This window comes from Scyliorhinus torazame, chromosome 2 (assembly GCF_047496885.1).
Source record: "Scyliorhinus torazame isolate Kashiwa2021f chromosome 2, sScyTor2.1, whole genome shotgun sequence".
Classification (NCBI taxonomy): domain Eukaryota; kingdom Metazoa; phylum Chordata; class Chondrichthyes; order Carcharhiniformes; family Scyliorhinidae; genus Scyliorhinus; species Scyliorhinus torazame.
Window position 1 is genome coordinate 250,716,333 of NC_092708.1, and position 26,596 is coordinate 250,742,928.

Genomic DNA, 26,596 nt, shown 5'->3' on the forward strand with positions numbered 1-26,596 from the left:
GGGCACTGGCTGGGCTGCTGGGCACTAGCTGGGCTGCTGGGCACTGGCTTGGCTGGTTTTATTACCAGAAGGTGCACCCAGGTACACGTCCATTGCCCAGTAAGTTAGATGTGTGTCGTGAGCCCAGTGAATCCGCTAACCCCTGAGGCTGCAATCATTCTCTTTGGAGCAGGGAACAATAAGGAGAGATTTACGAGAGGTGTTCAGCTGTATGAGGTACTGATGGATTAGGCAATGAGAAACTATCGCCGCTGCTCGAGGGTCACTATCTAGATTTTAAGATTTTAGATAATTGAAAAAGGAAGTGGGGGGGGGGGGGGGAGTTGGGGGGAGCAGGTGGATGAGAATATGTTTACACAGTGGGTTGTTCCGAACGGGAAAGCCCTGCCTGAAATGCCCTTGGAGCAAATTCAATCGTGACTTTGGAAAGGGAATTGGATAAATATTTGAAAAGGAAGAATTTGCCGGGATGAGTGGAAAGAACAGGAGAATGAAACCAATTGAATAAATCATTCAAAGAGTCAGCACGGACACACAAGGCCGAATAGCTTCCTTTTACGCTGGAAGATCCCATTAACCTTTGAGGTAATCACTGGGGAGGGGAGGGTACAAAAGGTCTAGTACGAAAATACCTGAAAAGGCAGCCGCAGACAGGAAGCATTTGGGTACACACCCATGATAGCCACAGGAATGTGCTCGTTACACAGGATACTAGAGAGAGAGAGACCCTCCCATTGCACCAGATGGAGGCCATAGTGGATTCGGAAATTTAGTCAACAAAACCTCAAGCGCATAGCGACCATTCCATTGGGCAGCTGGCCAAGTTTGACAAGAACTCAAAGGCAATTTAATAAGGGAGCAACTTGGCAATGAGGGTAAATTATGAAGCTTGGCAGGCTGGTCTGCTCATCATGCATTGCTTCAGTTTGAATGGGGTTAAAGACACGTAATCAGACACACAGCTCACTATGACATGTGTGGACTCACTCAGACATGCATGTTCATTCTGACACGTGCGTGCTCACTCTGACACGGATGCTCAGATTGACACTTGGACGGTCACACTGATGCAGTCATGCTGATGCGGTCACACGGACACGCTCAACTTAACACATGCAGGCTCACTTAGACACGCGGATGCCCAATTTGACACATGTTGAGACACACACATGACGTCACACAGCTCAGTGTGAGTGTGCATGTCAGAATGGGTTGCGTGCGGCACAATGAGTCCACATGTGTCAGAGTGAGCATGCCTGTCTCAGTGAGTGTAAGCATGCGTCTGCGTACATGTCCTAGTGTGAGTCCCGCCTTGGAGCTGCTGTCCAAACTAGACCCTGCAGCGCCATTACTTTCAGTGGACAAGAGTGGAACTGCAAGCGGTTCCCAAAGCCAACGTCCCAGGAATCTAGGAAGATGTATATTCTGGGGGTCTCCAGGCAGAGAGAGTAGGGGAGGCCAGTGAGGGATTGGGATGTCATAAGGGAGGCCCCTGTGGGGGTAGGAAGGCCCTGCCGTTATTGTCATGATATTTAGATCATCATATCATTGTGCAATCACACACACACTGATGGACATGCAGTAGGACCAACCAGCACACACACAACATCGCAGCCAATCACCAGTGAGAGCAGACGCACTATAAAAACAGGGGACACTACAGTTCCCGCTCATTCCAGCAGCAGCCAGCTCAGAGCACCGAGCTCAGAGCCTGCCACTCAGACATTCACCATGTGCTGAGTGCCTCACCATAGCTAGTGATAGGACAGGGTCCACAGATTAGCTGGTAATGCACGTACCCAAGTTAGCAGTGTGCTGTTACAGTTGAGTAGTTAATAAAATTGAGTTACACCATCTCCAGCCGTGTTTGATCGTTTGTACATCAGAACACCCAACACGACAGTTACTGGACCTTAAGTTCGGTGGGGACAGTAGGGGGCATCCAAAGTTAAATGAGGGCTTCTGATCGAGAGCAACCTCACCAAGCCCACACCTGTTTTCACCCGAGGCCTGAAGACGACTATTTTCAAGCTTCCTTTTTAAAAAAAAAAAAATTCCAATTAAGGGGCCAAATCATCTACCCTGTGCATCTTTTGGGTTGTGGGGGTGAGACCCACGCAGGCACGGGGAGAATGTGCAAACTTCTCACAGACAATGTCCCAGGGCTGGGACCGAACCCGGGTCCTCAGCGCCCTGAGGCAGCAGTGCTAACCACTGCACGACAGTGATGCCCGGGGGCTTCCCTTAAAACCAGGATCTCCTCCTGCCAGCACAAAATTGAGTCTGGGCAGGAAACGACCTTGAAGTGGTCAATAATTGGCATCAACTGGGAAAATGGCCCATGCATAGCCTCCTCTGCCCCAGGGTAAAAGTGCGGAGAGGTGTGTGTGGACAGGAAGCACATGTAGAATGAGAATTCTACACATCCCCTGCTTAAAAGCCCACCAATTTTGGAGTGCAAAATTCAAGCCTTTGCTTTAGATTCCATGATCCCCTGTCTCTCTGCCCCCCCTCTATCTCTGCCCCCACTCTCTCTCTGCCCCCACTCTCTCTCTGTCCCCCCTCTCTCTCTGTCCCCCCCTCTCTCTCTGTCCCCCTCTCTTTTTATCCCCCCTCTGGCCCTCTCTCCATTGCTCGTGTGCTCTCTCTCTGTTGCTTGCACACTCTGTGTCACACTCTCTCTTTCCCCCCCCTCTCTTTCCCCACTCTCTTTCCCCCACTCTCTTTCCCCCCCTCTCTTTCCCCCCTCTCTTTCCCCCCTCTCTTTCCCCCCTCTCTTTCCCCCCTCTCTTTCCCCCCTCTCTTTCCCCCCTCTCTTTTCCCCCCTCGCTTTTCCCCCTCGCTTTTCCCCCTCGCTTTTCCCCCTCGCTTTTCCCCCTCGCTTTTCCCCCTCGCTTTTCCCCCTCGCTTTTCCCCCTCGCTTTTCCCCCTCGCTTTTCCCCCTCGCTTTTCCCCCTCGCTTTTCCCCCTCGCTTTTCCCCCTCGCTTTCCCCCCTCGCTTTCCCCCCTCGCTTTCCCCCCTCGCTTTTCCCCCTCGCTTTTCCCCCTCGCTTTTCCCCCTCGCTTTTCCCCCTCGCTTTTCCCCCTCGCTTTTCCCCCTCGCTTTTCCCCCTCGCTTTTCCCCCTCGCTTTTCCCCCTCGCTTTTCCCCCTCGCTTTTCCCCCTCGCTTTTCCCCCTCGCTTTTCCCCCTCGCTTTTCCCCCTCGCTTTTCCCCCTCGCTTTTCCCCCTCGCTTTTCCCCCTCGCTTTTCCCCCTCGCTTTTTCCCCCTCCCTTTTCCCCCCTCTCTTTTCCCCCTCTCTTTTTTCCCCCCTCTCTTTTTTCCCCCCTCTCTTTTTTCCCCCCTCTCTTTTTTCCCCCCTCTCTTTTTTCCCCTCTCTTTTTTCCCCCCTCTTTTTTCCCCCCTCTCTTTTTCCCCCCCTCTCTTTTTCCCCCCTCTCTTTTTCCCCCCTCTCTTTTTCCCCCCTCTCTTTTTCCCCCCTCTCTTTTTTCCCCCCTCTCTTTTTTCCCCCCCCTCTCTTTTTTTTCCCCCTCTCTTTTTCCCCGCTCTCTTGCCCGCCCTCTCCCCCCCCTGCTCTCTTCCCCTTCTCCTCCTTCTATCCACACACTTCTCCCTCTCTTCCCCTGTTTGTGGGATCCTGCTGTGCACAAATCGCCTGCCGCGTTCCTTACAACAGTGACCACTTTGATGTGTAAAGTGCTCTGGGATGACCTGAGGCTATGAAAGGTGACGTACGGGATTTTCTCCTTCTCCTTGGACAGCCTCTGTTTTGACCAGAAGGCGACGGTATCTCCGGAAGCAGCATGGACAGGCTTGAGCCACCAGCTGACTGCCTGTCTCAGTAGGTCGATCACAGATGCTGCCTTCTACCTTTTAGTTTTGAGCTGTTGAATGACCTTCACAAGTCACTAAATGCACCATGAGCACTGCCCCATATTCCCTTACCTGTCATGTGTGTGTGTGTGTGTTTTGTGTTCAAACAGCTGGGTGCCGCTAATGCAGAGCTAATGACGAAAACTGAGACACTGCTGCCCTTCACACAGGATGTTTACGTTGATTAAACATTGCCCTCGGTCCCTGGCCACCCAGCCCTTTGACTCCCTTCCATTCAGTCTTGAGTAAATGACAGCAATGTGAGATTTCCTCCCCCCCCCCCCCCCCCCCCACCCAATCCATGCCTTTTGCAAAGATGCTAAACCACTTTGCAGCAACAGTGTTAAACCGCTTTGTTGCTAAGGTTACATGGTTGAGCTGTAAAATGATTATGCTCAGGGATTCCAGCGTTTCTGAAGCCCGGATGCAAAATCCAGACGAGTATTTCCTGTTGAGATATTTCCCCAGGAAAGGCCTCCATGGCCTTGCATCAATGGACACCGGCGGGCCCTCTGTCTCCCTCAATCAATATCAACCAATCTGCTGCTTATTCAGCTTGCAGCATTCCAGATACAGACTGAATCCTGGCAGCCAGTCGATAGGGGCAGGGTTGCACCTGTACTGTTCACGCTCATGTTTCTCAATCACAGCACCTGTCGCCAGGGAATGGAGTGAGTGTTGAATGGAGTGTAATCATAGAATCCCTACAGTACAGAAGAAGGCCATTCAGCCCATCAAGTCTGCACCGACCCTCTGAAAGAGCACCTTACCTAAGCAAACTCCCCAGTAACCCCACTTAACCTTTTGGACACGAAGGGCAATTTAGCATGGCCAATCCACCTAACCTGTACAACTTTGGACTCTGGGAGGAAATCGGAGCACCCGGAGAAAACCCACACAGACACGGGGCGGACTTGCAGACTCCACACAGACAGTCACCCATGGCCGGTATCAAACCCGGGTCCCTGGCATTGTGAGGCAGCAGTGCTAACCACTGTGCCACCATGCTGCACACATGCTACAGAAATCATAGGTAAGGAAGGCAGGTTCACTGTGTAAACGCTCATTTACGGGATGTGACCGTTGCAGGCTCGGGATTACCCATCCCCAATTGCCCTTGAGAAGGTGGTGGTTGGCCTCCTTCCTGACCCGCTGCATTCCTGGTGGTGTAGGTACACCCAGAGTGTTAATCCGGCTTTGGCCTGGTGATATCACGGCGCTTGCCTCTGAAGTGCCATCATTCGAATGAGGGATGAAACTGAGTCTCTGATTGTCTTTACAGAAGAATAAAAGATCCCATGGTACCATTTAAAAGAAGAGCAGGGAAGTTCTTCCCAGTGTCCTGGACTGAAAAATATCGACCTAATATCACAAACTGATCATTGATCTCGTTGTTACTTGTGGAATCGTGCTGTGCACAGTTTGGCTGGCGCATTACCTACACTAAAACATGGACCCTGCTTTACATGCGCTCCATTGGTCGTAAAGCGTCTGGGGTTGCCTGAATTTGCGAAAGGCGCTATTTAAATGTCAGTTGTTGTGGTAAATGCAAGCCTTTCTTTATGAATGGAGAGGTGGACTGGCCAAGCAGGCCCTCCAATTGAAGCAAATGGTGAGGACCTCCGCTTGCTTGTCAGGTTGTTGCATCAATGAGGATGGGGGATTGGAGGGCTTCCTTCAAGAGTCAGCGCTTACAGGGATTAAACAAGGACTTGCATTTAAATGTACCACTTTTTCCGGGCGGTGCGGTGGCACAATGGTTAGCACTGCTGCTTCACGGTGCTGAGGACCTGGGTTCAATCCTGGCCCAAGTCACTGACCGTGTGGAGTTTGCACATTCTCCCTGTGTCTGCATGGGTCTCACCCCCACAAACCAAAGATGTGCAGGTTAAGTGGATTGGCCACATTAAATTGCCCCTTAATTGGAAAACAAATTGAGTACTTAAAATTTATTTTAGAAGTACTACTATTTTGCGATAGAGAAGATGGCTCCGCAGTGCGGTCAAAAGATTGTTGCTGGAACAAAGAAGGTGGACGTTAAGACGGGTGACCAAAAGCCTGGTCAAATGGATTGCTTTTAAAGAGTGTCTCGAAGGAGTAGAGAGGTGAACAAGTTTTGGGAGGGATTTCCAAATCTTTGGACTGGACAGCTGAAGGCATAGTTGCCATTGGTGGAGCAACAAATGTATGGGATGCACAAGAGGACAGAATTGGAGGAACACAAAGGTTGTTGGTGGAAGGGAGTTATAGAGGCGAGTCCATTGAAGGAACTTGATAACAAGGATGAGCATTTTGAATTAAAGGCTTTGCCAGACCCAGGGACCATGGTAGGTGAGCAAGCGGAAGGGAGATGAGTGAACTGACTTACATAGGATATTTAAAGTAATAGATTAACTGAGGATTTTGTGGAAGGTGGGTGGGTGGCTAGTCAAGAGGACGTTGGAATAATGGAGTCTCGGGCAATGTCTCCTTTAAAATGCAGTTTTTGAAAGCAATAGGTTTTTTAAATGCATGCTACCTTTAATATTTTTTGCATAGCTGTGTTTGTAAAGTAGTGAACATACAATAAGACCCAAGTGGTACCTTCCAGACTGCTGTGCAGTCACGCACACATGCAACTTAGCAAGAACATTGGTGCAGCTTAGATAAATATGGTTGAGGGTTTCAGCAGCAAATGAATTGAGGTAGGATGAAGGTGGTAAGGTTATGAGGTGAGAGTACATAGTCTTGAAGAAAATGTGTGATCAGAAACTCCGCTCAGGATAATGTAGCATACTGGGTTTTATTGTGGGCGAATTCTCTGGTGCCCCATCCGCGTGTTTCTTGGTGACGCACTGGTTGCTGGTGGCGGGATTCTCTACTCCCGCCGCTGTCAATGGGATTCCCATTGAAACCGCCCCGTGCCACCAGGAAACCCGTCAGGCGGGGTTGTGCTACCGCGTGCAGGAACAGCGAATTCCGGACTTTATTCCTTCAAGGGATGTGGGCTTCGTTGGCTATCCTTGGAAGGTGGTGGTGAGTTGTCTTCTTGAACCACTGCAGTCCATGTGGTGTAGGTATACTCACAGTGCTGTTAGGGAGGGAGTTTGACCCAGCAACAGTGAAGGAACGGTGATATAGTTCTAAGTCAAGATGTAGTGTGGCTCGGAGGGGAACTTGCAGGTGATGGTGTTCCTCTGTGTCTGCTACCCTTCTAGGTGGCAGCAGTTGCGGGTTTAGAAGATGCTGGCGAAGAAATTTTCATGAGTTGTTGCAGTGCATCTTGTAGATGGTACACACGGCTGCAACTGTGGGTCAGTAGTGGAGGGAGTGAATATTTGTGGAAGGGCTGCCAATCAAGCGGGACAGTTTTGTGTTGGATGGTGTTAATCTTCTTGAGCATTGTTGGAACCGCACTCATCCAGGCAAGTGGAGAGTATTTCATCATACTCCTGACTTATGCCTTGTAGATAGTGAACAGGCTTTGGGGAGCCAGGAGTTGAATTACTTGTCACATGATTCCCAGCCTCTGACCTGCTTTTATAAGCCACAGAGTTTATATGTCCAGTTCAGTTTCTGGTTAATAGTGATGCCACTGAATATCAAGTGAAATTGGCTGGATTTTCTCTTGTTGGAGGGCGTCATTGCCTGGCGCTTGTATGGTGTGAATGTCACTTGCCACTTATGTCATGGGAATGTCACTTTAAAAAATGTTTGTCTGCTCAAGTGGCTGTAGTGATGTCAGAGTGTGGGTGGAGCTGAGCTCTGGCTCTGCTTTTTAGTTTTGCTTTGAGGAAAAGCTTGGGTGTGTCTGTTTTTTGGTTTTGTTTTAGTGTTGGAGTTGAAGCCAGCCAAGGAAGGTGTAATTTTGATCTCTCTGCCATCTAAAGACTATCTCTAGATCATTTGGTGAATTCAGAGTGATAACTGCTCTCAGTAGAGAATTTACACCTGATGTGCTTCTGTAAAAAGGATTTTTGTCTTATGGATGTTAAAAGGAAAGTTTAAGGATTACTTAGAGTGTTATATTCTTTGGGGGGATGTATTTGAATTGATGGGTGCTAAGATGTTCACTATGTTTTAAAAAGGTTAACTGAGTTCATAGAATAAACATTGTTTTGCTTTAAAAATTACTTTTAAATTTCTGCTGCCCCACACCTGCAGAGTGGGTCGTGTGCTCCCCATACCACAATCTAGTAAAAGTCGTGGGTCAGGTGATCTCCATGATATACTTTGGAGTTCTCTAAACCCTGGCCCATAACATTTATCAGCTCTAGCCTAAATGTTGTCCAGGCCTTGCTTCATGCAGGCACAAACTGCCTCAGTATCTAAGGAGTGATGAATGGTGCTGAACATTGCATAATCATCAGCCAACATCCCCACTTCTGACCTTATGTTGGAGGGAAGGTCATTGATGAAGCAGCTGAAGATGGTTGGGCCAAGGGCACTACCTTGAGGAACTCCTGCAGTGATGTCTTGAGATGGATTACATAGAATCACCAAATTGTTAGATCACAGAGGTAAGCCTGTTTGACCACCAACCACTACACCCTTCAGTTATGAACAGTGTGGTTTAGCCTCTCACAGTGGCCAGGCAGGGAATGGGATTTAGCTGGCCACGAGGAAATGGGGACAGACTCCAATAGCTGCCAATATTTTGCATTTGGTTCAAAGGTGGTGTCTCTAACTTCTATCTCTCTCTCTCTTTTTATTCCTTTCTAGGACTACCTTGGTTGTATCATTGATGCTATGGATCTGCCTATCCGGCCTGAGCATGTCTCTGCTCTATTTGGGAACATTGAGGACATCTATGAGTTTAACAGGTACAGGGAGATGGCTTCACTTTGTATTTGTGCTTTCACTTCTATGCTCATTGCTGGTCATTTTTTATACCTAGTTTCCCCCCCCCCCCCACCCCCACTTTCTTTTCCCCCTCACCAACACTCCTTCAATCACTTACTGAGTCAATTCTTCTCTTGAACGTTTGGCTTTCCTCTCTGATGTTTAAGATTTAATTGAACTGTTCAAAGGTATGAGGGAGTTCTGATAGAGCAGATGGGGACAAACTGTCTCCACTGATGTGATAGTCATTGACCAAACGAGACAGATTTAATAAGAACATAAGAACTAGGAGCAGGAGTAGGCCGTCTGGCCCCTCGAGCCTGCTCCACCATTCAATGAGACCATGGCTGATCTTTTTTGGACTCAGCTCCTCTTTCCGGCCCGAACACCAGAGCCCTCAATCCCTTTATTCTTCAAAAAACTATCTATCTTTATCTTAAAAACATTTAATGAAGGAGCCTTAACTGCTTCACTGGGCAAGGGATTCCATAGATTCACAACCCTTTGGGTGAAGAAGTTCCTCCTAAGCTCAGTCCTAAATCTACTTCCCCTTATTTTGAGGCTATGCCTCGTAGTTCTGCTTTCCCCGACCAGTGGAAACAACCTGCCCGTATCTATCCTATCTATTCCCTTCAATTTAAGGTCATTGGCAAAGGCAGATGAGGATCTTTCTTATCTGCTTGAAACGGCGATGGAAGCAAGTTCGATATTAACTTTCAAAATGGAAGTGGATAAGTACTTGAAGGGAAAAGAATTGCAGAGCAATGGGTAAAGAGACGGGGAGCGGTACTAATTGGATAAGTAGGGCCAGCACAGGCCCAATGGTCTGAATGGTCTCCTTGTGCAATATGTTTCATTAATCTGTTATTGGTGGTATTGGTTGAGGTGAGGAATTTTGGCCAGGACAGCAGGAGTACTTGTGCTACATACAGGAGCTTGATCAATCCACCAAACTGCTGAAGCTCTCAATTTAACGTTTACTTTGAAGGACGTCACTCTGTCAGTGCTGCACTGAGGTGCCTGCGGCTGAGATCTCCTGTGTCTGGAGTGGGATTTTCTGTTTCAGAAGTGAGCCACGGCCGAACTTGAAGTCAAACATCACCAAGTTGCGATTGGGAGTTCACTGCCTGAAGGGTTTGTGGAAGCAGGTTCAGCAGTGATTTTTGAAAGGGAATTGTATAAATACTTAAAAAGTATAAATTTGCAGGCCTCGGGCAAAGGTCAAACATGTTGAGGCAGAAGGGAATATGGCACGGTAAGATGGCATTTATTTTAATACAAGGAGTCTTACGGGTAAAATAGAAGAACTGAAGGCATTGATAACACATGGGAGTATGATATTATTACTGACACAGAGACATGGGCCCCGATCCAACGGCCTCACTGCACCTGAAAAGCAGCTCACCACGGTGCAGCCTGGCCGATAGAATCTGGGAGACCCCACTCCCGGGATCTAAAGCGATCTCATCTGTGCCCTATGCATTTCATCCGGGTGATGTAGGTATAGAATGCAGGGAAGGGACTGTGAAATGATTAGCAATGAGAGGGAGGAGGTGTTAGTAGTTTTAGAGGCTTAAAGGTGGATGAACCTCCAGGCTTAGCGGCAGGAGGCAGAGGGTGATAGTTGAAGGTTGTTTTTGTGACTGGAAGTTTGTGATCAGTGGGGCACTGGCAGGGATAGGTGCTAGGTCCCTTGCTGTTCATAGTGCACATTAATGACCTAGATGGGAATGTGGGAGTGTGATCAGTAAGTTCGCAGGTGACACAAAAATTGGTAGCATGGTAAATGGTGAGGAGAACAGCCTTAGATTACAGGGCAATGTAGATGGCTGCTCAAATAGGCAGAGCGGTGACAAATGGTATTTAACCCTGAAAAGTGTGAGGTGCTTAATTTTGGGAGGACTAACGAGGCAATGGAATATACAATGAACAGTAGGACGCTAGGGAGTACAGAGGACCAGAGGGACTTTGGGGAACATGCCCATCAGTCCCTGAAGGCAGCAGGACATATAGATAAGGTGACTAAGAAGGCATATGAGATACTTGTCATTATTAGGCCGAGACATAGAATATAAGAGTAGGAAGGTTATGATGGAGCTGGGTAAAATGCTCAGTCGGTCACAGCCAGAGTACTGTGTGCAGTTCTGACCACCACACTATAGGAAGGATGTGATTGCACTAAAAATGGTGCAGAGGAGATTCACCAGGATGCTGCCTCAGCTGGAGTGACTCAGCTTTGAAGAGTGGCTGGGTAGGCTGGGGTTGTTTTCCTTAGCGCAGAGAAGGCTGGTGGGGAGGGGGGCTGATTGAGGTGTACAAAATGATGAAGGACATAGATCGGGTAGAAAGAAAGAAACTTTCCCCAGTGGTCAATAACCAGGGGTCATCGATTTAGGGTAAAGGGCAGGGGATTTGAGGAAAAACGTTTTCACCCAGAGGGTGGTGGGAATCTGGGATTCACTGCCTGAAAGGGTGGCAGAGGCAGGAATCCTCATAACAGTTAAGAAGCATTTAGATGAGCACTTGAAACGCCACAGCGTACACGGTTATGGACCAAGTGCTGGAAAGTGGGATTAGAATAGATAGGTGTTTGATGGCTGCCACAGACATGATGGGCCAAACGGCCCCTTTCTGTGCTTTAAAACTCGATGATTCTATGAGTGAGACTAATCAATAGTTCTTTGGAAGAGCCAGGACAGGCATGATGGCTGAATGGCATTCTGTGCTGTAAGGCTATTGATTTGCATGTTTCCTCAGTTAAGCATGTTGTGTAACCAGCCTCTCAAAGCTGGGCCTTGTTCCAACATTCAGCATGGGGTCTAGACTCATATTTGTGATCGAGAAGTTGAACTTCACACTGTTGTCATTATACAGTATGTGAAATTACTCCCTTTTCCTCCTTCCGATTGCCCTAGACGCCACAAAGTTGTTTGTGCTTTGCTTTCTGTGAAGCCTGATCACTAGGCTGGACTCACTGATTGGCCAATCGTATCCATCAATAGACTGAGGAATAGAAGATGTCTGCTTTCTGACTGCTGGGCAAAACCTTCCTGAGGTTCTGTGGTTGTACCTGCATCAGCTACTGCCTAATACTTTTGTATAGGTACACAACTATTTTGCACGTCCTGTCACAGTCTGATTATAATCATCAGATGTGGCTTTATTCTGGTTTGTATTGCCCAGACATTGTTTTTAACCTGAAAAGAATAGTGCTCAAGTATTTATATTGCATACCCTGATGGTTCAATGTCAGATACTTAGTTAGACACTGGGTGGATCTGTTATATCCAGTGAAAATCTGTGTTAGACCGTGAGACAGTGAATGGACCCCTGTTAGATCCTGAGACACTGGGTGGATCCCTGTTGTATCCTGAGACACTGGGTGGATCTCTGTTAGATCCTGAGACATTGGGTGGATCTCTGTTAGATCCTGAGACACTGGGTGGATCCCTGTTGTATCCTGAGACACTGGGTGGATCTCTGTTAGATCCACCCAGTTAGGTGGGTAACTAAGAGGGACTGGGAAAAAGCAGTCCGTGCAGGGATCCCTGCGGTCGTTCCCCTGAGAAACAAGTATACCGCTTTGGATACTTGTGGGGGGGACGACTTACCAGGGGTAAGCCATGGGGTACGGGCCTCTGGCACGGAGTCTGTCCCTGTTGCTCAGAAGGGAAGGGGGGCGAGGAGCAGAGCATTAGTAATTGGGGACTCTATAGTCAGGGGCACAGATAGGAGATTTTGTGGGAGCGTGAGAGACTCACGTTTGGTATGTTGCCGCCCAGGTGCAAGGGTACGTGATGTCTCGGATCGTGTTTTCCGGGTCCTTAGGGGGAGGGGGAGCAGCCCCAAGTCGTGGTCCACATTGGCACTAACGACATAGGTAGGAAAGGGGACAAGGATGTCAGGCAGGCTTTCAGGGAGCTAGGATGGAAGCTCAGAACTAGAACAAACAGAGTTGTTATCTCTGGGTTGTTGCCCGTGCCACGTGATAGTGAGATGAGGAATAGGGAGAGAGAGCATTTAAACACGTGGCTACAGGGATGGTGCAGGCGGGAGGGATTCAGATTTCTGGATAACTGGGGCTCTTTCTGGGGAAGGTGGGACCTCTACAGACAGGATGGTCTACATCTGAACCTGAGGGGCACAAATATCCTGGGGGGGAGATTTGTTAGTGCTCTTTGGGGGGGTTTAAACTAATGCAGCAGGGGCATGGGAACCTGGATTGCAGTTTTAGGGTAAGGGAGAATGAGAGTATAGAGCTCAAGAGCACAGATTTGACGTCGCAGGAGGGGGCCAGTGTTCAGGTAGGTGGTTTGAAGTGTGTCTACTTCAATGCCAGGAGTATACGAAACAAGGTAGGGGAACTGGCAGCATGGGTTGGTACCTGGGACTTCGATGTTGTGGCCATTTCGGAGACATGGATAGAGCAGAGACAGGAATGGATGTTGCAGGTTCCGGGGTTTAGGTGTTTTAGTAAGCTCAGAGAAGGAGGCAAAAGAGGGGGAGGTGTGGCGCTGCTAGTCAAGAGCAGTATTACGGTGGCGGAGAGGATGCTAGATGGGGACTCTTCTTCCGAGGTAGTATGGGCTGAAGTTAGAAACAGGAAAGGAGAGGTCACCCTGTTGGGAGTTTTTTATAGGCCTCCTAATAGTTCTAGGGATGTAGAGGAAAGGATGGCGAAGATGATTCTGGATAAGAGCGAAAGTAACAGGGTAGTTATTATGGGAGACTTTAACTTTCCAAATATTGACTGGAAAAGATATAGTTCGAGTACAATAGATGGGTCGTTTTTTGTACAGTGTGTGCAGGAGGGTTTCCTGAAACAATATGTTGACAGGCCAACAAGAGGCGAGGCCACGTTGGATTTGGTTTTGGGTAATGAACCAGGCCAGGTGTTGGATTTGGAGGTAGGAGAGCACTTTGGGGACAGTGACCACAATTCGGTGACGTTTACGTTAATGATGGAAAGGGATAAGTATACACCGCAGGGCAAGAGTTATAGCTGGGGGAAGGGCAATTATGATGCCATTAGACGTGACTTGGGGGGGATAAGGTGGAGAAGTAGGCTGTAAGTGTTGGGCACACTGGATAAGTGGGGCTTGTTCAAGGATCAGCTACTGCGTGTTCTTGATAAGTATGTACCGGTCAGGCAGGGAGGAAGGCGTCGAGCGAGGGAACCGTGGTTTACCAAGGAAGTGGAATCTCTTGTTAAGAGGAAGAAGGAGGCCTATGTGAAGATGAGGTGTGAAGTTTCAGTTGGGGCGATGGATAGTTACAAGGTAGCGAGGAAGGATCTAAAGAGAGAGCTAAGACGAGCAAGGAGGGGACATGAGAAGTATTTGGCAGGAAGGATCAAGGAAAACCCAAAAGCTTTCTATAGGTATGTCAGGAATAAGCGAATGACTAGGGAAAGAGTAGGACCAGTCAAGGACAGGGATGGGAAGTTGTGTGTGGAGTCTGAAGAGATAGGCGAGATGCTAAATGAATATTTTTCGTCAGTATTCACTCAAGAAAAAGATAATGTTGTGGAGGAGAATGCTGAGCCCCAGGCTAATAGAATAGATGGCATTGAGGTACGTAGGGAAGAGGTGTTGGCAATTCTGGACAGGCTTAAAATAGATAAGTCCCCGGGACCTGATGGGATTTATCCTAAGATTCTCTGGGAGGCCAGGGAAGAGATTGCTGGACCTTTGGCTTTGATTTTTATGTCATCATTGGCTACAGGAATAGTGCCAGAGGACTGGAGGACAGCAAATGTGGTCCCTTTGTTCAAAAAGGGGAGCAGAGACAACCCCGGCAACTATAGACCGGTGAGCCTCGCGTCTGTAGTGGGTAAAGTCTTGGAGGGGATTATAAGAGACGAGATTTATAATCATCTAGATAGGAATAATATGATCAGGGATAGTCAGCATGGCTTTGTGAAGGGTAGGTCATGCCTCACAAACCTTATTGAGTTCTTTGAGAAGGTGGCTGAACAGGTAGATGAGGTTAGAGCAGTTGATGTGGTGTATATGGATTTCAGCAAAGCGTTTGATAAGGTTCCCCACGGTAGGCTATTGCAGAAAATACGGAGGCTGGGGATTGAGGGTGATTTAGAGATGTGAATCAGAAATTGGCTAGCTGAAAGAAGACAGAGGGTGGTGGTTGATGGGAAATGTTCAGAATGGAGTACAGTCACAAGTGGAGTACCACAAGGATCTGTTCTGGGGCCGTTGCTGTTTGTCACTTTTACCAATGACCTAGAGGAAGGCGCAGAAGGGTGGGTGAGTAAATTTGCAGACGATACTAAAGCCGGTGGTGTTGTCGATGTGGCAGGATGTAGCAGGTTACAGAGGGATATAGATAAGCTGCAGAGCTGGGCTGAGAGGTGGCAAATGGAGTTTAATGTAGAGAAATGGGAGGTGATTCACTTTGGAAGGAATAACAGGAATGCGGAATATTTGGCTAATGGTAAAGTTCTTGAAAGTGTGGATGAGCAGAGGGATCTAGGTGTCCATGTACATAGATCCCTGAAAGTTGCCACCCAGGTTGATAGGGTTGTGAAGAAGGCCTATGGAGTGTTGGCCTTTATTGGTAGAGGGATTGAGTTCCGGAGTCGGGAGCTCATGTTGCAGCTGTACAGAACTCTGGTACGGCCGCATTTGGAGTATTGCGTACAGTTCTGGTCACCGCATTATAGGAAGGACGTGGAGGCTTTGGAGTGGGTGCAGAGGAGATTTACCAGGATGTTGCCTGGTATGGAGGGAAAATCTTATGAGGAAAGGCTGATGGACTTGAGGTTGTTTTCGTTGGAGAGAAGAAGGTTAAGAGGAGACTTAATAGAGGCATACAAAATGATCAGGGGGTTGGATAGGGTGGACAGTGAGAGCCTTCTCCCGCGGATGGAAATGGCTGGCACAAGGGGACATAACTTTAAACTGAGGGGTAATAGATATAGGACAGAGGTCAGAAGTAGGTTCTTTATACAAAGAGTAGTGAGGCCGTGGAATGCCCTACCTGCTACAGTAGTGAACTCTCCAACATTGAGGGCATTTAAAAGTTTATTGGATAAACATATGGATGATAATGGCATAGTGTAGGTTAGATGGCTTTTGTTTCGGTGCAACATCGTGGGCCGAAGGGCCTGTACTGCGCTGTATTGTTCTATGTTCTATCCTGAGACACTGGGTGGATCTCTGTTAGATCCTGAGACACTGGGTGGATCTGTGTTAGACCGTGAGACACTGGGTGGATCTATGTTAGTTCTTGAGACACTGGGTGGATCCCTGTTAGACCCTGAGACACTGGGTGGATCCATGTTAGACCCTGAGACACTGGGTGGATCCCTGTTGGATCCCGAGACACTGGGTGGATCCCTGTTGGATCCTGAGACACTGGGTGGATCCCTGTTGGATCCTGAGACACTGGGTGGATCCCTGTTCGAGTCTGAGATACTGGGTGGATCGCTGTTAGATCCTGAGCCACTGGGTGGATCCCTGTTAGACACTGAGACACTGGGTGGATCCCTGTTAGACCCTGAGTCACTGGGTGGATCCCTGTTAGATCCTGAGACACTGTGTGGATCCTTGTTAGAACCTGAGACACTGGGTGGATCCCTGTTAGATCCTGAGACACTGGGTGGATCCCTGTTAGATCCCGAGACACGGGTGGATCACCGTTGGATCCTGAGACACTGGGTGGATCTATGTTAGAATCTGATACACTGTGTGGATCCCTATTAGATCCCGAGGCACTGGGTGGATCCCTGTTATATCCTGAGACACTGGATGGATCACCGTTGGATCCTGAGACACTGTGTGGATCCCTGTTAGATCCTGAGACACTAGGTGGATCCCTATTAGACGCTGGACCAAAAACCCAATATTTAATTTAATTTTGTAAGACTGTGAGGAAGGAATCCATCGCGCCAGGAGTGATTTCACAGAGAAATAAGGATCTGGGGAGGGATTCTCCGACCCCACGCCGGGTCGGAGAATCGCCGGGGGCTGGCGTGAATCCCGCCCCCGCCGGGTCCCGAAGTCTCTGCCACCAGAGATTCGGCGGGGGCGGGAATCGCGGCGCGCTGGTAGGCAGGCCCAACCCCGCCGATTCCCCGGCCCGCGATGGGCCGAAATCCTGCTGCTGGAATGCCTGTCCCACCAGCGTGGATTAAACCACCTTTTGAACGGCGGGACAAGGCGGCGCGGGCAGGCTCCAGGGTCCTGGGGTGGGCGCGGGGCGATCTGGCCCGGGGGGGGGGGGGTTGCCCCCACGATGGCCTGGCCCACGATCGGGACCCACCGATCGGCGGGCGGGCCTGTGCCGTGGGGGCACTCTTTTTCTTCCGCCTTTGCCGTGGTCTTCACTATGGCAGAGGCGGAAGAGACCCCCTCCCCTGCGCATGCGCGGGGATGACGTCAGCAGCCGCTGATGCTCCCGCGCATGCGTCGCCCGGCGAAGACTTTTCGGCGCCGGCTGGCGTGGCGCCAGAGGCCTTTCCCGCCAGCCGGCGGAGCACAAACCACTCCGGTGCGGGCCTAGCCCCTCAAGGTGAGGGCTTGGCCCCTAAAGGTGCTGAGACTTCTGCACCTTTGGGGCAGCCCGACGCCGGAGTGGTTCCCGCCACTCCATCACGCTGGGACCCCCCCGCCCTGCCGGGTAGGGGAGAATCCCGCCCATGGTTTGTTATGACAAACTTTATTACTAACACAGTGTTAAAATATCTTTAACATCACATAAGGAAATAACTTACAATTTTCCCTTAACAATGTTAATCAGTACACTGATACAATAGCCCATAGCTTCTATCTCTATTTCTGGCGGCCCACCCAGGGCAACACCCACAGTAGTCCCTAGGGGGAGTGCCAGTTGTGGGCTGCGGAGCGTAACGCTGGCAAGGGCAGAGCTAACCGACAGCACCCCTGACATCAGGGACTGCGCCAGGGCCCGAGGCCCCACAGTTCCAGCCATTGTCGGGGCCAGGGGTGGGGGCGGAGGGGACATGCGGGGGCAGAGCCCGCAGTGCCAACCGGGGCCATCATGTAGCCCAGTGGACCTGGTTGGGCACGGGGGGTACGCACCATGCTAACATGTCGGCCTTGCACCCATTGCAGACAACGGATATTGGAATAAAACCAGCAATGGTGGCCTTCCTCCTGGTCGCCTCAGCCCTGAGGGATGCCCTGCGGCTGTACAAACTTGAGCTGCTCGAGGAGGAGGAAGCTGCAGCAGCAGAGCGTGCAGCAGCGGAGCGTGCCGCTGCGGAGCCTACTGCAGTGGAGCCAGGATGGAGAGCCGGCCCCTGAACAGGCCGAGGAGGAGGTGGTGCCAAGGAGGCGCCATCTGAGACCTCCAATGTATTAGCAGTGCCTATCATGCAAGGATCTGCCGGACCGGGCATTCTGTTGAAGACTCAGGCTGAGCAGGGAGACAATGTGACATATTTTCCAGATGGTGGCACACCTGGCCCTGCGGGGTATGGGGGAAGCACACCCGCTCCCTGCCATTAAGGTGACGATCGACCTGAACTTTTATGCCACGGGATCCTTCCAGGCGCCGAGTGGGGACCTGTCTGGGATCTGACAGACCTCGGTGCACAGATGCATCCGCGCCGTCATGGAGCCCCTATATGCCCAGGCGACACAATACATCCATTGCAATGTGGACCGAGCCCACCAGGATGCCCGGGCAGCGGGGTTCACCGCCATCGACGGGTTGCCCAAGGTTTAGGGGCTGATTGATGGGATGTGTGTCCCCCAACGAGCCTCTGCACAAACTAAAAGGGATGCCACTCGATGAAGGTGCAGCTGATATGTGACCGTCAGTTTTGCATCATTCACGTCTGCCCCCGGGGCAGTGTGCATGCCTTCTGACACACTTGACGATTCCTTACATGTTCGAGACCCCCACTCCCGGAGGAGTTGGCTCCTGGGTGATAGGTTGTCCACTGCGGTCGTGGCTGATGACAACTATGTGGATGCCATAGACCGAAACGGAGACCTGCTAAAATGACGCCCTACAGCAACCAGGAGTGTGATCGAGTGGTGCTTCGACCTCCTGAAGATGCGGTTCAGGTGCCTGGATCATTTTGGAGGGACCCTCCAGATGATGCCGAGAGGGTCGCCCGCATCGTGGTGGCTTGTTGCGTCCTCCACAACATCGCGCAGCAGAGGGGTGATGTGGAGGGGGTGGTGTGGCGGACAGGCCACCCAACATTCGCCCATTCCCACCCACCCCTCTCTGACCAGCCCAGACCACCCCACCCTCACAATCGTCTGACAGAGCACCGAGACAGGTTGTAAAAATGTGAACAGTTTGGGCAGGTTTGTGCCTGTGCCAACTTAACTAGTGTCTAACTTTCTAGCGTTACAGCCCCTAACGCTACGTCCTGGTGGTTTCCCAGACGGGGCAGCAAGGGTGGAGGCAGCCTGCTGTGATTCCCACTCGATGACCTTGCTCCCCGTTGGCAGGGGTTTTGATGGGCCCAGCTGCTGCTTGGCCATCCCAAGTGTCGTGGCCGCCCTGTCCTGAGACACTGGGTGGATCCATGTTAGATCCTGAGACACTGGCTGGACCTGTGTTACATCCTTGGACACTGGATGTAGCCGTGTTCGATCCTGGGACACTTGGTGGATCAGTGTTAGATCTATGGCACCAGCCACACTGATTACACTCACCTTCACTCAATTCCATAGGCCACCCGCTCACTGCCCATCACCACCACTCTCTTCACCCCCATCATATTACCAAGCCACAGAGGGAGAGTTGTCTCCCTGAACTTTGTGGTAGTGGCTAGAGCACATTTCACAATCGGTAGTTGTACAATATTCCCTGTTGTTTGCTACTAATTGTAATCTTTTGATATGTGTTTTTTGTCTCCTGGTCTCACTATTGTATGTTAATGTTTTGCCTTCAGATAGGACTTTATTCCCTTCTCGAGGTGAGTTGAGTACATGATATGGAATTTTCCTCATCTTGTTTCTTTCCCCCTCCTGCACCCCACAGCATTGTGTATCTGCATGTGTGGGTCAGTCTGTGTGTGGTTGCATGTGACCATGTCAATCTCTCTCTCTGCACGTCTAATGGAGCATTGCAGCCTCAGCATTTGCCCCACTCCCACACCTGATCACCTCCCTCATTTACTTGGTGTGCCCTGAAGCAAATAAAAGAATTAAAAAGAAAGCCGGTTTCAGTGGTAGACTGGATTCTCTGGCTTTCCATGTTTATTTGGGAAGGGATGTGACGAGCAGCATTGGAATCGCCTATAGGAGTGACCGGCTTGGCAGTGGGGGCTTTTGGAACGAGCTCCTGATTGGCTTTTACATCCCCAAAGTCTCAGAATTCCCACTTTTGTGTTTAATTCCCTCTGTGGCCTCAGCCCTCCATCTCTCTGTGACCTCCTCCAGCCCTACAAACCTCAAAGAGCTCTACGTTGCCCTGACTCCGATTCTCCTCACACTAACCTTGGCGGCTGTCTTGGTCAGCTATGGAGACAATGGGTGGATTTTTTTGCTCCGCCCACTGCCAGGATTGTCCAGTCCCGCCCAAACCCAATGGAATTTTGGCTTTCCCACTGCATTGGGGCTGCAAAATTTCAGCCAGCGTAATGATTGGTTGAAAATGTTTTGAGTGTTATTGCCTGATCTTCATTTTCCTTCTCCATCTCTCTCTCTCTCTCTCTCTCTCTCTCTTCCCCAATCCGTTGAAATGGATGGTCACAGTATGCTGGTGCACAGCGGCATAGACAGCCGCTGTGGGCTGCCAGACACCAGAGGAAACTGGGTAGATTTTGAGTGTGTGAGAATGTAAAATGGGCGATAGCAACCTCAATGGAAATAAAGTTGTGGAAAGCTGTGAATCTGGCTATTGAGTCACTGTCACTTGTTTTACATTTTTGCAACAAAGTCATGTTGATCTCTGATGTACTTTCAGCTGAATTGGATGCAAATAGTTTGGTATGCAAGCTGCAAATATATTCATCTAGATCATCATGCCCTTTTCACTTCCTTCTAGGCAAATGTATGCAAACTCATTGTTGGATTTAGCTGTGACATGGACATTTATCTTGATGTTTTATTGAGTAATATTTACCTTCTTCCTCTCCCTCTCCTTTCCTTCATTTCCCCATTTTGTCCTTCCTTTTGTCTTCCTCTCGCTTTTTCTAACTACTTTCTTTCTCTGCTCTCTCTCCCCATCTCCTGCTGCCCCTCATCTGCCTTGCCCCCTGTCTTCTCTCTCTCCCTATTTCTCCCTGTACTGCCCTCTTCCCATCTCTCACCTTTCTGTTGTTTCACGCACCCTTTCCATCTTGTTCTTTTGTTTCCTGAACACACTCATTTCTTTCCATTTCCCTCACCTCTCTTTTCCTCACTCTCTGTCACTGCCTCCTTGTGCTCCCTCGTCTTTTCATCTCTTTCTCTCATCCCTCCCACAAACTTTTCTGCCGTTCTTCCTGCCACTCTTTCTTCTTCATTATCACCGTCTCTCTCTTTCCCCCCCCCCTTATTTCCCTGCTTCCCTCCTCCTATGTGTCTCCTGCTCTGTCCCGTTTCTCTCCACTTTACCTCCTTTAAATCTCTCTCTCTCTCTCTCTCTCTCTCTCTCTCTCCCTCCCTCCCTCCCTCCCTCCCTCCCTCCCTCCCTCCCTCCCTCCCTCCCTCCTCTCTCTCCCTCCCCTCCCTCTCTCCTCTCACCCTCCCCTCCCCCTCCTCTCACCCTCTCCTCCCTCCCTCCTCTCTCCCTCCCCTCGCCCTCCTCTCTCCCCCTCCCTCCCTCCTCTCTCCCATCACCCCTCCCTCCTCTCTCTCCTTCCTCTCCCTCTCTCCTCTCTCCCTCCCCTCCCTCTCTCCCTTCCCTATCCACCTCCCCTCCCTCTCCCTATCTCCCCCTCCCTCTCTCTCCCCTCCCTCTCTCTCCCCCTCTCTCTCCCCTCCCTCTCTCTCCCCTCCCTCTCTCTTCCCTTCCCTCTCTCTCCCCCTCCCCCTTTCCTCTCTGTCCCCACCCCTCTCTCCCCATCTCTCTCTCTCTCTCTCTTCCCTTCTCTCTCCTCCTCCCCCCTCTCGTTCCCCTCCCCTCTCTTGCTCCCCACCACTCTCTTGCTCCCATCCTCCTCTCCCCTTCCCTCTCTCTCCCCCCCCTCTCCCCTCCCCTCTCTCTCCCCCTCCCTCTCCCCTCCTCTCTCTCTCTCTCTCTCTCCCCTCCTCTCTCTCACTTCCCTTCCCTCTCTTGCTCCCCTCCCCCTCTCTCCCCTCCCTTTCTCACACCCTTCCCTCTCTCTCCCCCTCTCTTTATATCTCTCTCCTATGTCTCCCTCTCTCTTTCTTGCCCTTTCTGACCTATCCCACATTTTTCCACCCTCTCTCTTCACAGTGACTTGCTGCAAGACCTTGATCGCTGTGATCATGACCCTGTTGCCATTGCGAGATGCTTTGTGGACAAGGTGGGTGACGTTTTAGCAGACATTCTGAATCCAAACCAACTTTTACTCCTTTTTTGAAAAAATGTATTTTATTACAAACATGTGTCAAAACAGGTCACAGCAAATAATCACCCTGGGAAACATACTTCCCAGCAATCAACCATGCAGTCTGTACAAATTTCCCCCCTCCCCCTGCGACGAACAGCCGCTGAAACACGGTCACAAACATCCCCACCTTTTCTCAACCCCCTCTGCAGAGCCCCTTAACATACTTTATCTTCTCTCACTGCAAGAAGTCGTACAGGTCACCCAACCAAGCGGCTACCCCCGGTGGCGATGCCGACTGCCACTCCAGCAAAATGCACCACCGTGCAATCAGAGAGGCGAAGGCCATGACATCGGCCTTCCTCCTCTCCATGAGCTCCGGCTTCCCTGAAACCCCAAATATCGCCATTAAATATCCACCTCCTTCTCCACTACCCTGGCTAAGACCGCAAACACTCCCGCCCAGAATCTTCCCAATTTTCCGCAACCCCAAAACATGTGCGTGTGATTCCCTGGCCCCCGCCCACACCTCTCACACTCATCTGCTACCCCCTGAAAGAACCCACTCATTCTTGCCCAGGTCACATGCACCCTGTGCACCACCTTAAACCGTATCCAGCTCATCCTTGCCCAAGAGAAGGCCCCGTTACCCTTCGCAGTGCCTCACTCCATACTCCCCAATTGATCTCCCCTCCCAACTCCCCTTCCCATTCCTCTTTGATCTTCACCACCCGCTCACCTCCCTGATCCCCCAGCCACTTGTGTATATATCCCCAATTCTTCCCTCCCCTTCCACATCCGGAAGCAGCAGTCGCTCCAGCAGGGTGTGTTCCGGCAACCAGGGAATCCCCTCCAGACCTTTCGCGCAAAGTCCCTGCAGATACCTGAACTCACACCCCCTCGGCAGCTCTACCCTCTCCCTTAGCTCCTCCAGACTGGCGAACCCTTCCTTCAAATACTTCCTTCCTTGACCAGCCCCACTTCCCTCCACCTCCTGTATACACTATCCATCCCCCGGCTCAAACCCATGATTCTTGCACAGCGGCGTCAACACCACCAATTTTTACTCCTGACAGTGAGGTAAATCGGGGATTGGTGAGTGACGTGACCTCCTACCTGGTGAAAGCTGGGTGTCTGCGGTTTTGCTTGATGTTCTTGTTACACACGGAGCATGCCCCAGTGAAGGCAGACCGCAGAAGGGTGTATGCAATGGGGCTAATGGGCTCCACTGCTCCTGTTTTGGGCTGGTTTTGGGACAGTATCTGCCTAAGCAGCCTGGTGCCATGCGGAACACGCACAGCCTGGTAGAGACTGTTTTCCTGGATGCTTCCCATTCACGGTGGGGAAGTTAGACACAGAGTAAAGCTCCATCTACAGTGTCCCATCAAGCACCCCCAGGACAGGTACAGCACCGTGTTAGATACAGAGTAAAGCTCCCTCTACAGTGTCCCATCAAGCACCCCCAAGACAGGTACAGCACAGTATTAGATACAGAGTAAAGCTCCCTCTACAGTGTCCCATCAAGCACCCCCAGGACAGGTAAAGCACAGTGTTAGATACAGAGTAAAGCTCCCTCTACACTGTCCTATCAAGCACCCCCAGAACAGGTACAGCACGGTGTTAGATATGTCCCATCAAGCACCCCCAGGACAGGTACAGCACGGTGTTAGATATGTCCCATCAAGCACCCCCAGGACAGGTACAGCACGGTGTTAGATATGTCCCATCAAGCACCCCCAGGACAGGTACAGCACGGTGTTAGATACAGAGTAAAGCTCCCTCTACACTGTCCCATCACGCACCCCCAGGACAGGTTCAGCACAGTGTTAGATATGCCCCATCAAGCACCCCCAGGACAGGTACAGCACGGTGTTAGATACAGAGTAAAGCTCCCTCTACAGTGTCCCATCAAGCACCCCCAGGACAGGTAAAGTGTTTAGATGCGAACATCATAGAATGGGCTGGCTTAGGGCAGTATGGTGGCACAGTGGTTAGCACTGCAGCCTCACGGCGCTGAAGACCCTGGTTCAATCCTGGCCCTGGGTCACTGTCCGTGTGGAGTTTACACATTCTCCCCGTGTTTGCGTGGGTTTCGCCCCCGCAACTCAAAGATGTGCAGGGGAGGTGGATTGGCCACACTAAATTGCCCCTTAATTGGAAAAAAGGAATTGGGAACTCTAAATTTAGAAAAAGAATGGGCCGGCTTGATGGAGCAGTTTGTCTTTTTCTGTCAGGAAATGTTGTGTATTTATACATTCTCATGTCTCAAATTAATCTTGCACTGAATTCCAAAATGTAATTTTCTGAGAGAATGCTGTCTAATGGTCCTCAGTTGGTCTGAGGAGTTCCTTGATGAGGGTCAGGGCTCCTGGACCTGTGTATGTTTGGATGTCGAGTAAGAGCGGGGTTCGAGTTGACTCTGGCGGCCCGCTCATGGATGAGTTTCCTGTGGCCATTCATCGCCTCATATAGAGTGAGCCAGCTCTCTCCTTGGCCATAGGTGAGTTGGGTAAATAGGGATGTCAGGTGGTGGTCACCTGTTGAGATTATGTAAAGTTCACTCACCCAGTCAAGTCACAGAAACTTTTGTTCACTCTTGCAGAGTCAGGATTTTGATATCTACACTCAATACTGTACCAACTATCCCAAGTAAGTAATCTGTTCAAATGATCATTCTTGTTTGCTTATTTTAGCATTCCACATACTGGGGTAAAATACAAGGGGGATCATTGATCAGTTGCTCCCCTCTTCTGTACACAAAGGCAAGCCATGCTCACCATTAATGACGGCAATGGCCAACCAAGCCCAGAGTGTGGGCCTCATGAGTGGTCCTCCTTCATCTCAGTGGGCTGCAAGATTGAAATCAGACTTGTTCGCTAACCATGACCCTATGAATAAGATTAAATACATTCAATACACGCCAAATATTACATAACGAGATATAGAAAATGCTTAATCATTTATATATTAATAGAACTATCAACTTCACATGATAAAAGCAAAATAAAACAAAATGCACTTTGGATGCAGAGGGTGTCGACTCTCACAGTCAATGTTTTTTAAAGTAAATTTAGAGTACCCAATTAATTTTTTTCAATTAAGGGGCAGTTTAGCGTGGCCAATCCACCTAACCGGCACATCTTTGGGTTGTGGCGGTGAAATCCACGCAGACACTGGGAGAATGTTCAAACTCCACACGGACAGAGCCGGGATCGAACCTGGGACTTCAGCGCGTGAGGCAGCAGTGCTAACCACTGCGCTCTCCCAGTCAATGTTGTGGTCAATCAGCACATACCTCACTTCACTTGCCCTTGCTTTACATGCAAATCACTCCAGTCATTCCAGTAGGAAAAAAATAAGCGGACAGAAATCAATGGAATGTGGTGACCCTGCGCTTGGGCAACAATTAACAATGTCTCATGGGCTGCACTTGGAACCCAAATGAGCCACATGTGCCCCCCGGGTCACAGGTTTCCCACCACTGAGGAATGATGTCCAGAACGGCTCATAACACAGCCACCGTATAATTGGCCCAACAGGTCTGCTTGATTGATGTCCACGGAAAATTGCCTTTGAATGTCAGCCTTGGTTCAATAGCAGCACCCTTGCCTCGGAGTCAGAAGGTGGTGGGTTCAAGTCCCACTTCATATACTCCAGAGAAGCTGGAATTTTCCTCCTTCAAGCAGGGAAGGCGAAGGGAAGATTTAATAGGTACATGGGTATTAGGAGCAGAAGTAGGTAATTCAGCCCTTTGAGCCTGCTCTGCTATTCAATCAGATCATGGCTGATGTCTTCCTGGTCTCAAATCCACCTCCCTGCCTGTTCCCCATATCCCGTTAACCCATTTTAAAAATCATTAATATATCTATCTCCTTCTTGAAATCATTTAATGATTCAGACATCACCGTACTATGGGGCAGCATGTTCCACAAATTCACCATCCTCTGCGTGAAGTAGTTCCTCCTTATCTCAGTTTTAAATCTACCACCTCTCGACCTATATCTGTGACCTCTCACTCTAGATTACCCTACAAGGGGACCAATTGGTCTACATTTACTTTATCCATACCTCTTGGTATTTTATACACCTCGATCCGATCCCCTCATTCTTCTAAACTCTAGCGGATATAAGCCCAAACTGCTCAATCTTTCCTCATACGTGAACCCTTTCATTCTCGGAACCTCCTCTGAGCTGCTTCCATTGCCACAACATTCTTCCTAAAATACGGAGACCAAAACCTGGACACACTACTCCAGATGTGGTCTCACCAACACCAATGATTGCAACAACACCTCTCCACTTCCAAACTCCAGTCTTTTTGCAATAAACGCTGACATTCCATTTGCCATTTTTATTACATGCTGTACCCGCACATCGACTTTTGCTGATTCATGAACAAAGACACCCAGATCCCTCTGCTTGATACATTTTGAACACTGGGGACATAGGGGTCCAAAGAAG

General features: G+C 49.9%; 1 protein-coding gene across 1 annotated transcript in view; it reads left to right on the forward strand.

Annotated features, from left to right (window-relative positions):
- Positions 1 to 26,596, forward strand: part of LOC140397237 (pleckstrin homology domain-containing family G member 3-like) — a 322,242-nt gene that overhangs the window by 237,316 nt on the left and 58,330 nt on the right. The window contains exons 5-7 of the mRNA XM_072486140.1: positions 8,575 to 8,675; positions 22,042 to 22,111; positions 24,738 to 24,784. Of these exons, the coding sequence (XP_072342241.1) occupies positions 8,575 to 8,675; positions 22,042 to 22,111; positions 24,738 to 24,784 (218 nt within the window). The remainder of the gene's footprint in view (positions 1 to 8,574; positions 8,676 to 22,041; positions 22,112 to 24,737; positions 24,785 to 26,596) is intronic.